General features: G+C 42.7%; 1 protein-coding gene and 1 long non-coding RNA gene across 3 annotated transcripts in view; one reads left to right on the forward strand and one right to left on the reverse strand.

Annotated features, from left to right (window-relative positions):
* The window catches only part of tert (telomerase reverse transcriptase), a 64,095-nt gene that overhangs the window by 5,325 nt on the left and 46,270 nt on the right, over positions 1-12,500 (reverse strand). Inside the window, exons 3-14 of one of the 2 annotated variants that reach the window (XM_083546695.1) lie at positions 11,214-12,432; positions 10,896-11,082; positions 3,436-3,589; positions 3,209-3,361; positions 2,912-3,073; positions 2,726-2,815; positions 1,800-1,882; positions 1,572-1,688; positions 1,378-1,449; positions 818-1,003; positions 394-520; positions 62-123 (exon numbers count right to left, since the gene is read on the reverse strand). In XM_083546695.1, coding sequence (XP_083402821.1) covers positions 62-123; positions 394-520; positions 818-1,003; positions 1,378-1,449; positions 1,572-1,688; positions 1,800-1,882; positions 2,726-2,815; positions 2,912-3,073; positions 3,209-3,361; positions 3,436-3,589; positions 10,896-11,082; positions 11,214-12,432 — 2,612 coding nt within the window. The remainder of the gene's footprint in view (positions 1-61; positions 124-393; positions 521-817; positions 1,004-1,377; positions 1,450-1,571; positions 1,689-1,799; positions 1,883-2,725; positions 2,816-2,911; positions 3,074-3,208; positions 3,362-3,435; positions 3,590-10,895; positions 11,083-11,213; positions 12,433-12,500) is intronic. The other variant, XM_083546696.1, reaches the window with a different exon arrangement.
* The window catches only part of LOC310728904, a 78,487-nt gene continuing 76,059 nt past the window's right edge, over positions 10,073-12,500 (forward strand). Inside the window, exon 1 of the long non-coding RNA XR_014534380.1 lies at positions 10,073-10,584. This is a non-coding gene — a long non-coding RNA (uncharacterized lncRNA). The remainder of the gene's footprint in view (positions 10,585-12,500) is intronic.

Raw genomic sequence — 12,500 nt, forward strand, 5'->3', positions numbered from 1 at the left:
GTGTGGAGTTGGATGGAAAGATGTGTACAAGTATTTAAATGGATGAAGATAGAGGTGTTACCTCATGGCCTGCAACAGGAGAAGTTTGTAGATGTTCCTGTAAACTGCGTCAATGGAATTTAACTGTAAGAGGACAAATCAGTACAGTAATAGTAAACAGGATTTAATGTTTATTTTGTTTGATAAAGCAGGCCGTGTGTCCGAGTGTGTGTCCGAGTGTGTGTCCGAGTGTGTGTCCGAGTGAGTGTCCGAGTGTGTGTATGAGTGTGTGTCCGAGTGAGTGTCCGAGTGTGTGTATGAGTGTGTGTCCGAGTGTGTGTCCGAGTGTGTGTCCGAGTGAGTGTCCGAGTGTGTGTATGAGTGTGTGTCCGAGTGAGTGTGTTTCTGACTCACACGAACATCCAGAAGAATGCGGTCACATTTCAGCCTCAGGATCATCAGCAGCTTCCTCCTCATGAACATAGCAGGGGTGTGGGTGGAGCCTAATGTTAGGCTGTAGCGCAGTGATTGGCAAGCATACCTGAGTGGGCGGGAATACACCATTTAAAATTGGGTTTAAAATGTAAATAATGGTGATATAAAGATGAAAATGGAGAGTATGAAAAAGGGAAAGAGATAGAGATTCAGAGAGATGGAAACAGAGACAGAGAGAGATGGAGAGACAAAGGGATAAAAAGACAGCAAGATGAAGAGGAGAGAGAGAGATGGAAACTAAAGCGATGGAAAGATGGAGAAACAGAGAGAGAAATACAAGAGACTATGAAACAGAGAGATAAAGAGATAGTGAGACAGACAGATGGACAGAGGGAGTATGTACCCGGAGTAATCGTTGTAGACATGGAGGGAGCGAGTGTCGATGAGGAGGCCACACCAGGGGAACATACAGTGAGCCGGGAATTCTGTGGCATCCACACACTGCAGATCCTCACTGAGCGGGAAATTCACCGCCAACTTCTGAGGGTTAATCACACAACCATACTCAGGAACACCTGCCATTAACGTCCTGACAGAGGGAGACAAACAGGGGGAGTCAGAGACAGGGAAGACAGATGGAGACAGCCAGGGAGAGTCAGACAGGGAGGCAGATAGAGACAGAGGGAGACTGATAGAAAGACAGACAAACAAGGAGACAGAGACAGGTGGGAAGAAGACAGAGGGAGAAACAGAAAGACAAATGGAGACAGCCAGGCAGAAAGACAGAGAGATAGATAGAGATAGAGACAGAGAGAGAGAGAGAGAGAGAGAGAGATAGAGAGATAGATAGAGACAGAGAGAGAGAGAGAGAGAGAGAGAGAGAGAGAGAGAGAGAGAGAGAGAGGCAGATGAAGACAGATTGAATTAGAATAGTAACTTGTCTTAAAGAGTTACTTGTCTTACTTGAGGAACTCTTCTGCTTTACTCAGTCTTGGAGTGATCAGAAGGAAGTCATCTACCAATCGCATTAGGTATCTAGACACACACACACACACACACACACACACACACACACACGCACAAGCACACTTTAGTCATGTCATCATCTAGGATAAGAACCGATCTATAAAAGTGTGATGTGTGGAGTTGAGTCTCACCCTCCTTTCTCAGTCACCTTCTCCAACACACAGTTCTCCATATGGCCATAACACAAATTACAGAGCATGGTGGAGACTGCAGAACCCTGAGGAACCCCACAAACCTGCCGGAAAAGTCTACAATACACACGGCAAAAAGCCAACATAAATCAGGAAGGTCTCAGGCTAATGACAGAAAGATGGTCATTAGGGCTCAATCAAAGAGAACTGTCTGGAATGGAAACGTACTTCTTGTTGTACTGGATGATGTAGCTGCTCAGCATCTGCTTGAAGAACCGAAATACATCTGCACCCTTAACTTCTACCAACAGCTGGAAGTGATATATATAAATAATGGGTTGTTAGTCATTTATGTAATCCATTTTACTTTAAATCTCTATTCTCCAACTCTCACTACTGACATATTTTTACTTGAAGCTTCCCCATTTCCATCAAACCATTCACAAAGCAGTAATTACGCTAGACCCCCAGGCTTTCGGATTAGAGGTCGAACAATTTATCACTTTTACTAATTATTAGGAAATTATCACCGATAGTTGATGGCCATAAGCAAAAATCATACCGATAGTTATTCCGGGTTGCGTCTGCAGTCATTATAGGGTAGCAGAGTGGCCTCTAGAGGTGAATCACTGATTTGTTTTGATATGCGAGACTGCACTCTGTACTTCGTTCATGTAGTACATAGTGCATTAACTAAAGTTAACCGATAGAATGAAAATTTACCTAATTTAAAAATGTAAATTAGTAAATGTTTAAATTAATAAACAAACAAAACTTTTAAAGCATTTATTAACTTTAGTTAACATTACAAATATAATCTTACTGTAAAGTGTTACCATCTCACATAAATGCAAGCAGTCCTACTTAAAATGTCTACACAAAATCCAGAGCATTATAATTACAATTTCGTTACTATTTCACCTGGATTGTTATTTTCGCTTTGAAAACTATCGGTTATTAATTGGCGAGTGTGAATCACCCCAGCTATCGGTATGGGTAACATTCACTATCGGTCCACCTCTAGTCCTGAGCTCCATCAGCCTTGTTCTGGTTTCCCTGCCAACATTTCCACTTGTTATACAGCACACATCTTTCAAACAGATGAACAACCCATTAAAAAAAAGATAAGTAAGATAGTTCTGTTTGGTCCGTACCTTCTCCACTAAAATGGCATCATGGAGGTTTCCGTTGTTTTGCTCCTCCACTACAAAACCCTTCATGTTCAACAATTCAAATGCTTCAGCCTTTATAAAGAAGTAGTTACACATGGGTCAGGTTCCAGACAGCACAACAAGGCAGCATGGGATCTTATATTTGAGGAGATACAGTAGTGTGTGTACCCTGGTGCAGAAGTGTTTCCTGATCTCCTGATCAGAGTCGGTACACACTTTAGCGTAGTGTCTCAGAGAGAAGCAGGTGTCCTCCACTGGCTTAAGAACATCTTGCACCACCTCTAAAAGTTTAGAGTGAGGAAGACTATCATATGCCCCACTGATGTCAACCTGTAGAAGACGAAGAGGAGAAGGACCATGATAAAAATGTAATGATGGAAGAATGCTGAGCAGCAAAATAAGTTCTTGAAGTGTAAGCTATCCGTGTGTGTGTGCACGCACAAGTGTGTGTGAGGGATCCTGTACCTTCACAAAGTAAAATGGAGAGTGTGAATGAGGGATGGACCTCAGCACCTTGTGAATATCCTGTCGTCCCCACACAGTCGAGCCGAGCAGAGCTGGCCGCTCTCGCACACACACACTTAGTACGTTCTGAAGGTCACGTACCGAACTCTGGAACTGCAAAAGGGTACTGCTTAACTAGTGTAAACAGCATACTGAACCACACACAGACACACACTAATGTTACACACCTGGACAGCTGCTGCCGTGCTGATTAAGCATGTGATTGGCCTCATACCGTTGGTTTTGGGGATAAATCTAAGGCGAGATGTTCCAGTGTTCTTGGGCAGTGATGATGCCTCTGCAGGATTTAGCTCTTTCCACTGACCTTTAGAAAGATGCTCCCTGTAAAGTTACCCACAATTATGCAACCTGTTATAGAACACTTTCATCAAACAACATCTGAACCAGGCATGTGCTGATAACTGCAGACATATCATCTAAATATTCCATAGCCGTAGCCGTAGCCGTAGCCTTAGACTGCTTCCTGTGACGTAGCTTCCTGTGACGTAGCTTCCTGTGTTTGACTTGTTTGCCGCGAGTTACGTGTTTGTATCTCTCGGCGTCTTTCAAACAAACTTTGCTATCTATCTATCCGTTTTTCCTCTTTTAATAATCCTTAATTGTTTTTGTCTTCCTGACTTGTGCCTGTAGTTAGTTAACTCGACTATAACTAGTGTTGTTTATATTTATTTTCTCTCACTCACATCTCTGTATAATAAATCTGTTCGTGACGATAAGCACTATGCCGGTTGTTTGTCTGCATTCGAGCACAGGTGAGGACTCGTTCGAGTTGCAAACGGTGGCGTTGGAGATGGAGGCATTGGAGAAACAGATTCGCGAGCTGCATGTAAAGCATGACCGGCTGCGAGAGCGGAAAGCGGCGCTGGAAACATCCCGGGCGGACGCGCACTCATCCCAGGTAAACTCCCAGGTTGAACCTAATGCTCCCAGCACATCAACTCCGCGTGCTTCTATGCCCAGGCCCAGCGCACCTACAACTCCGGCACCGGTGCAACATGGACCCTGGATGCGACCGCGGCGGAAGAGACAAGCCAAGCCCCGATCGAGGACGTCTCCACCTCCACCACCGGCCTTCGAGATCTCGACCGAGAACCGCTTCGTCCCCCTCCGCGAGACGGAACGCGACACTGTTATTCTCGGAGATTCCATCGTCCGGCATGTCCGCGCTACCCGAGCTAAAGGTAAGGTGCACACTCGCTGTTTTCCTGGTGCTCGTGTTCTGGATGTCGCTGCGCAGGTACCCGCGATCCTGAACGAGAACTTCGGAGCGGTTGTTCTCCATGCCGGATCAAACGACACCAGGCTGCGGCAAACGGAGATCTTAAAGAGGGACTTCAGGATCCTGGTGGAGACGGTACGCAGCACATCACCCACAACGAGGATCATTGTGTCAGGACCTCTTCCCACTTACCAGCGAGGGGCTGAGAAGTTTAGTAGACTTTTAGCTCTAAATGAATGGTTACAGTCATGGTGTCGAGAACATAAACTTCTCTTTGTTAATAACTGGAACTGTTTCTGGGAGCGTCCTAGGTTCTTCCGCCCTGATGGCCTGCACCCCAGCAGAGTTGGAGCAGCAGTGCTATCAGATAACATCTCTAGGATACTACACACCATCTGACTGGTAAGACATCAAGAAATCTTCAACTATAAGAACACGCATACTACAGACCAAATAGTTACAAGTTCACACACAGCCCAGTTTATAGAAACCATATCTATTCCTCGGGTAGTAAAACCAAGAATTACATACACAAGATCCAGAAATAATCTTATTGCAGTTAAAACTGAAAAATGCCAGATAAACAAACACAACAAAGTTCTAAAGTTCGGTCTTTTAAACATTAGATCACTTGCACCCAAAGCACTGATTGTAAATGAGATGATCACAGAGAATAATCTCGATGCACTCTGTCTCACTGAGACCTGGATTAAACCAGGTGATTATATGGGTCTAAACGAGTCGACACCGTCAGGATATGTTTATAAGCATGAGCCCCGTCAGACTGGTCGTGGGGGGGGTGTAGGAACCATTTATAGTGCTTCTCTTAATGTTAGTCAGAGATTAGGATTCAGCTTTAAATCATTTGAAGTGCTCGTTCTTAAAATTGCACTTTCAGAGATGCATAGAAAACTCGCTCTGGTCACCGTGTACAGACCCCCAGGACCCTACGCTGATTTTCTTCATGAGTTTGCTTGTTTTCTCTCAGACCTCCTGATCAGCTTTGATAAAGTGCTGCTTGTAGGAGATTTTAATATTCATGTAGATGATGAAAACGATGCCCTAGGATTATCATTTGTCGATTTACTAAACTCTTTTGGAGTTAAACAAAACGTCACCAGACCAACCCACCGTTTTAACCACACACTAGACTTAATAATATCCCACGGAGCAGACGTCACTGATATAGATATTTTACCTCAGAGTGATGACATCACAGACCATTATCTCCTACTGTACACACTACCGGTAGAGCAGATTAACCGTGTTTCACCACGTTATCGACCTGGTAGGACTATTATTCCAACCACTAAGGACAGATTCATAAATAACCTGCCTGATTTATCTCAGTTTCACATTAAACCCATAAATGCTGATCATCTTGATGAGATGGCGAACAACATAGACCTTATCCTCACTAGCACTTTAGACACTGTTGCCCCCATCCGGTTAAAAAAGGTTCGAGAACAAGCACCTGCACCTTGGTATAATAGTCATACGCATGCCCTAAAGAGAACAACACGTAATCTGGAGAGAAAATGGAGGAAAACTAAATTGGAGGTATTTAGAATTGCGTATAAAGACAGTATGCTTAGCTACAGACAGGCGCTAAAAGCTGCTAGAGCTAAACACCTGAGCAAACTCATAGAAAATAACAAAAACAATCCCAGGTTCCTTTTCAGTACAGTCGCTAAATTAACAACAAATCAGGGATCTGAAAAATGTGTTCCATCACAGTTTAGTAGTGAAGACTTTATGAATTTCTTCACTGAAAAAATAGATAACATTCGAAAAACAATTGTGGCAGTTCAACCTCTGACAGCATCTCCCGACACAATCGTACTTACAACCCCACAACTACACTGTTTTACATGTATAGGACAGGAAGAGCTGTATGATGCTATTATGAAAGCTAAATCAACAACATGTCAGTTAGATCCAATTCCCACTAAACTACTGAAGGAAGTGTTATATACAGCTGGTGAGCCTCTTTTAAATATTATTAACTCCTCACTATCGTTAGGTCATGTCCCTAAATCCCTCAAGTTAGCAGTTATTAAGCCCCTCATTAAAAAACCTAATCTGGATCCAAACACGCTATCGAATTACAGACCAATTTCAAATCTCCCATTTATGTCTAAGATTTTAGAAAAGATTGTCGCTGCCCAGTTATGTAACCACTTGCAGGAGAACAATATCTTTGAAGAGTTTCAGTCAGGTTTTAGGCCCCATCATAGCACAGAAACTGCTCTAGTTAAAATCACTAACGACCTGTTTTTAGCTTCAGACCAAGGCTACATCTCCCTATTAGTTTTACTAGATCTTAGTGCTGCGTTCGACACTATAGATCATGATCTTCTCCTCGATCGCTTACAGAATTACATCGGTATTCAGGGACAGGCATTAAGCTGGTTTAAATCCTACCTGTCCAATCGTTACCATTTCGTAGATTTAAATGGAGAGCTATCCAGGATAATGCTAGTAAATTATGGCGTGCCACAAGGGTCAGTTCTGGGACCCCTGCTTTTTACAATATACATGCTTCCATTAGGAAATATTATTAGAAGGCATGGAATTAGCTTCCATTGTTATGCTGATGATACCCAGCTATATATTTCATCCAAACCAGGCGATACAGCTCAATTAGCTCGCATAACTGAGTGTGTTGAAGAAATAAGAGATTGGATGACCCATAACTTTCTGCTATTAAATCCTGATAAAACGGAGATTTTGCTCATCGGCCCAAAAAATAGTACACAGAAGCTCCAGCATCTCAGCCTGCATTTAGACGGTTGTTCTGTAACTACTAGTTCAACGGTAAAAGACCTGGGAGTTATTTTAGACAGCAACTTATCTTTTAAAAATCACATCAATCAAGTTACAAAAACAGCCTTCTTTCACCTTAGAAATATTTCTAAGCTAAGAAATATGTTATCTATATCTGATGCAGAGAAGCTCGTCCATGCGTTTATGACCTCTAGAATAGACTACTGTAATGCATTACTAGGTGGATGTCCTGCATCATTAATAAACAAGCTTCAGTTAGTTCAGAATGCCGCAGCAAGAGTTCTTACTAGGTCAAGAAAATACGATCATATAACCCCAATCTTATCGTCCCTACATTGGCTTCCTATTAAGTTTCGAATAGACTACAAACTACTGCTACTCACTTATAAAGCACTAAATGGTTTGGCTCCCATGTATCTATCCAGTCTCTTAACACGCTACAATCCGTCACGCTCCCTGAGATCTCAAAACTCTGGGCTTCTAGTAGTTCCTAGAATAGCAAAGTCCACTAAAGGCGGTAGAGCATTTTCACATTTAGCTCCTAAACTCTGGAATAGTCTTCCTGACAGTGTTCGGGGTTCAGATACACTCTCCCAGTTTAAGTGCAGATTAAAAACATATCTTTTTAGCAAAGCCTACACATAACACACATCACACACATCACATCACAACCTTGTGCTCCAGAACATCTGATCACATGCACATTATCAACTTGTGCTGTTAATATCATGAACAGCAGCTACGCTAATTCCTCTCCACTGCTCCTCTTTCTCTCCCCATCCCGAGGCTTCCTGAGGTTTGGCCAGCTCCAGTCACGTCCCACCTCGTGAAGATTATGGACCTATGGATGATCATGGAGAAGTAGATGCCGAGTGTTTAAAGGCCCTGGCATGGAGAAGCTGATGCTGGATCTATGATGATCACAAATTGTTCTGTATTGTTGAAAGATTTATGACCAAACTTTTGATGTCACCCATATGAGGATGGGTTCCCCTTTGAGTCTGGTTCCTCTCAAGGTTTCTTCCTCATATCATCTAAGGGAGTTTTTCCTTGCCACTGTCGCCACGGCTGCTCATCAGGGACAAACGCACACCATTCACCTTCACTGTTGTTTTCTGTAAAGCTGCTTTGAGACAATGTCTGTTGTGAAAAGCGCTATACAAATAAACTTGACTTGACTTGACTTGACTTCAATGTTCCATTAGCAAGTCAAGAAAAAAAAAATCATTTAAAATGTAAGGTTCTGTTTTAGGTCCTGGTTTATTTTAAGGAGTCATTACCAGCATGCCAGGTCACACATACCAAAGGTCAACATATTTATTTAGTGGGGTCTTTAGTCAGTAGGTGTTTGTGAGGTAAAGGAGCAGATCTGGAGGGATCGTGGGTATCGAGTGTACAGTAGGGTACAGTAGTTACCCCACAGTCAGATAGTGTATTTAGGGGTCATCACCCCATGGTCAGGTACAGTAGTTACCCCACGGTCAGATAGTGTAGTTAGGGGTCATTATCCCATTGTCAGGTACTGTAGTTACCGCACGGTCAGATAGTGTAGTTAGGGGTCATTATCCCATTGTCAGGTACTGTAGTTACCGCACGGTCAGATAGTGTAGTTAGGGGTCATTATCCCATTGTCAGGTACTGTAGTTACCGCACGGTCAGATAGTGTAGTTAGGGGTCATTATCCCATTGTCAGGTACTGTAGTTACCGCACGGTCAGATAGTGTAGTTAGGGGTCATTACTCCATGGTCTGGTACTGTAGTTACCCCACGGTCATATTGTGTAGCTAGGGGTCATTACCCCATGGTCAGGTACTGTAGTTAGGGGTTATTACCCCACGGCCAGATACTGTAGTTAGGGGGTTATTACTCCACGGTCAGATATTGATACAGGGACATGATTGGTTTAAAATGAAATTTAAAGGGTATTTAACATTTGCTTTGACAGAAACAGTGGATAAATAAAAATTATTATTTTGATATACAGTAATTGCTCGCCACCATTCTTCCAACACACATGGCTCCATCTAGTGGTTTGTCCTGATACAACACTATCAGTGGTTGTGATAGTAATGCATGTAGTTGAAAACAGATAGATAGTTTACAGTACACAGTTAGACCTACACTATACAATCCAAATTCCAAAAAAGCAATAATTTTCAAATCTCAAACTCATATTTAAATCACAATAAAACAAATTAAATATTTAAACTGCGAATTTGTACCATTTTAAGAAAAATGTATTTGATGGCTCTGTAACAACATTTTAAGAGGTGTTGCAACCATGTTTCCCACTGTGAAGCATCACGTCTTATGTCCGTATACATCTGGGTACTGAGGAGACCAGTTGCTGAAGTTTTGGGAGGAGAATGTTGTCCCATATGTACGTAAACCAGGATTCTAGCTGCTTAATAGTTCTAGGTGTCCTTTGTGTTATTTTTTGTTTCATGACACGGCAAATGTTTTTAAGCGGTGAACGGTCTAGACTGCAGGCAGGTCAGTTCAGCACCCGGACTCTACGAAGTCATGCTGTTGTAATAGATGCAGTATGCAGTTAGCATTGTCAAATGTGCAAGATCTTCCCTGAAAAAGACGTTTTCTGGATGGAAGTATTTGTTTCCATAAAACCTGTATATATTGATCAGCATTGATGGAACCTTTCCAAATGTACACGCTGTTCATTTCACAGAGACTAATGCACCACCATGCCATTAGAGATGCTTTTTTTTTAACTGAGAGCTGATAAGCCAGATGGTCCCTCTCCTCTTTAGTCCAGAAGACATGGTGTCCATGGTTTTCTCACTTTGCCTCAATACATTAAATGAGCTTTGGCCCAGAGGATGGTGGTGGTTCTTCTTTCTTCTTTCTTCTACTTCTTTCCATGACAGAGATTTAAGCTGCATTTGTGGATGACATGCAAACTGTGTTCATAGACAATGATTTCTGGAGGTGTTAATGATCTCATGCAGTGATTCTCCATTCTCCAGAATCATGACTGTTTTAAATGCAGTGGCCCCTGAGGGCCCAAAGATCACAAACATCCAATGTTGATTTGTCCCTTGTGCACAGAGATTTCTCCAGATTCTTTGAAACCTTTGATTTTATGTTCTGTGAATGATGGGATATTCAACTATTTTGCAGTCTGATGTTGAACATTATTCTGAAATTGTTCCACAGATTGTAGACAGTCTTTCACAGATAAAGGTAAAGCTCCGCCCATCTTTATTTCTGAGAGACTCTTCCTCTCTAAGATGCACTATTTATACCCCAATCATCTCACTGACCTGCCATCAGTTAACCTCATAAGTTACTAGTATTAGTTACTCATTAGTTTCTCCTGTTTCATTTTAATAACATTTACTTTTTCCAGACTTTTGTTGCCCCGTCCCAACTTTTTTAAGACGTGTTTCAGCCATCAAATTCAAAATGACCTGATTTTTTTCGTTAAAATTACATTTCCTCAGTTTACACATTTGATGTGTTTTCTATTGTGAATAAAATATGGGTTTATAAGATTTAAAAATTATTTCATGATTTCAGCGTCCCAACTTGTTTGGAATTGGGGTAGTAGATTTCACTATAGAATCAACGCAGCAGGCGGGTGTGGTAGTAAGAGATCTGTACCTGAAAGCCTGGTTCTGTAATCTGTTCCAGATGTGGCGCCTGTAGAATCTCAGTGCATGCTTATGGCCGACGCTCTCGGTGACGTAAAATAAAGATTTTACAAGGCCGATCACAAAGTCCTTTAGCAGCCAGAGCAAAAACTGACCAAAGATCCACTCTCTGTAACGATGCTCACTTGGGCAGGGACCTATAGAGAAGATGAGACAGGAGACCTGTATGGTTATCTGATTGGTCAGATTTGGTAGTTACAACATAGTAAGATCTTAACATTAACTCTTGGGAAATGTTTCAAACAGATAAGACAATTACAAGACTCACGTTTCTTATTTCCCAGCCAACGACAGTCACTCACTCTGATCTTCCACATAACCTGAGCCAAGGAGAGTTTTTCAAACTTCCCTAGTTTTAAGAAGTGTTTCACTCTGGACAGGAACTGCACCATGTTGTGCTGAGAACCCCAGAGTTCATCTGGAATAACAAAGCGCACACACTCCCTCACAAAGAGATACACTCTGTAGGGTGAGCAATGAGAAGACAAGAGAGACGCCATGTCTCCATCACCCTCACTCGTGGCACACTTCCGAGACAGGAACCGAATGTAGCGGCACTTTCTGTGACGTCGTATAAGCACATCAAAAATCGGCACCATGGCAAAAAAACGCTTAGGCAGCTTATTTTTTTGTGATTTTGACCCTGAAAGTTGCTCCTTGTCCTTCAGACAAAATACCATTTTGACAACATCTGCACCATGGATCATTTTGATTCCACCCCCGTGTCCCTGCAACTTCCTGTTCAGCAAGAAGGCATTCATGCCACGCCCTCCATAGAGCATGCTCAGAACGCTGATGAAACAGTGAGATGGGCGTGGTGGTGGTTGATCACTCGCTTTCCAACTGGACAGGCCATGTCTGGAGGCGGGGCTAATGTGAGGTGGCTCTGATTGCACTGAACAAACATTTTTATCTACACTATCTGGATTTAGAATCTTAGTATTATTTTGCTTTGCTGGACGTTCCTCATGACCCTCCATCACGTCCTTACCTTCTGTTTCTTCTTCTCTCTTTCTCTTTTTATTATTTACTGTGTTTTGAATGTTTTTAGCATTCCTTCTGTTTACAGAGTTTTTCCTCACCCTAGTCTGGTGTTTAAAGGTAATCCGTTGGTTCCTGTTCATTGTGCCAGCTTTGTTCCTCTGATCTGAGTTGAGGAGGAACCCAGACCAGGAATGTACAGGCACTAAATCGTAGACAGGAACGCCGCAGATCTGCACCAAGCAGGTAGGGGGTGCTGTGGTGAACACGGCGCAGTGAGTAAGTAGGTACTGGGTGAGATCAGTGCCGAGTCGCTGGTTGATTTTGGCCCAGGCTTCACTGCCGCAGATAAACGCTGCGCTTTGAGAAATGGAGCCATGGAACTTGAACGGGTCCGAATCGCCTCGAGCTGTGCTGAAGCGGTAACCAAAACTCAGAACGTTTCTCTTCTTCTTTATCTTCATGCGGTTCAGGACAAATGCAAGCACCTCGGGCAGGGTGGCCAGCTGAAATCAACACAAACACTTAACATTCAACAAAACTGGAAGAATAATTACAGCTCGACTGATAGTGG

Source organism: Silurus aristotelis (genome assembly GCF_946808225.1).
Source record: "Silurus aristotelis genome assembly, chromosome: 7".
In the NCBI taxonomy this organism is placed as follows: Eukaryota; Metazoa; Chordata; class Actinopteri; order Siluriformes; family Siluridae; genus Silurus; species Silurus aristotelis.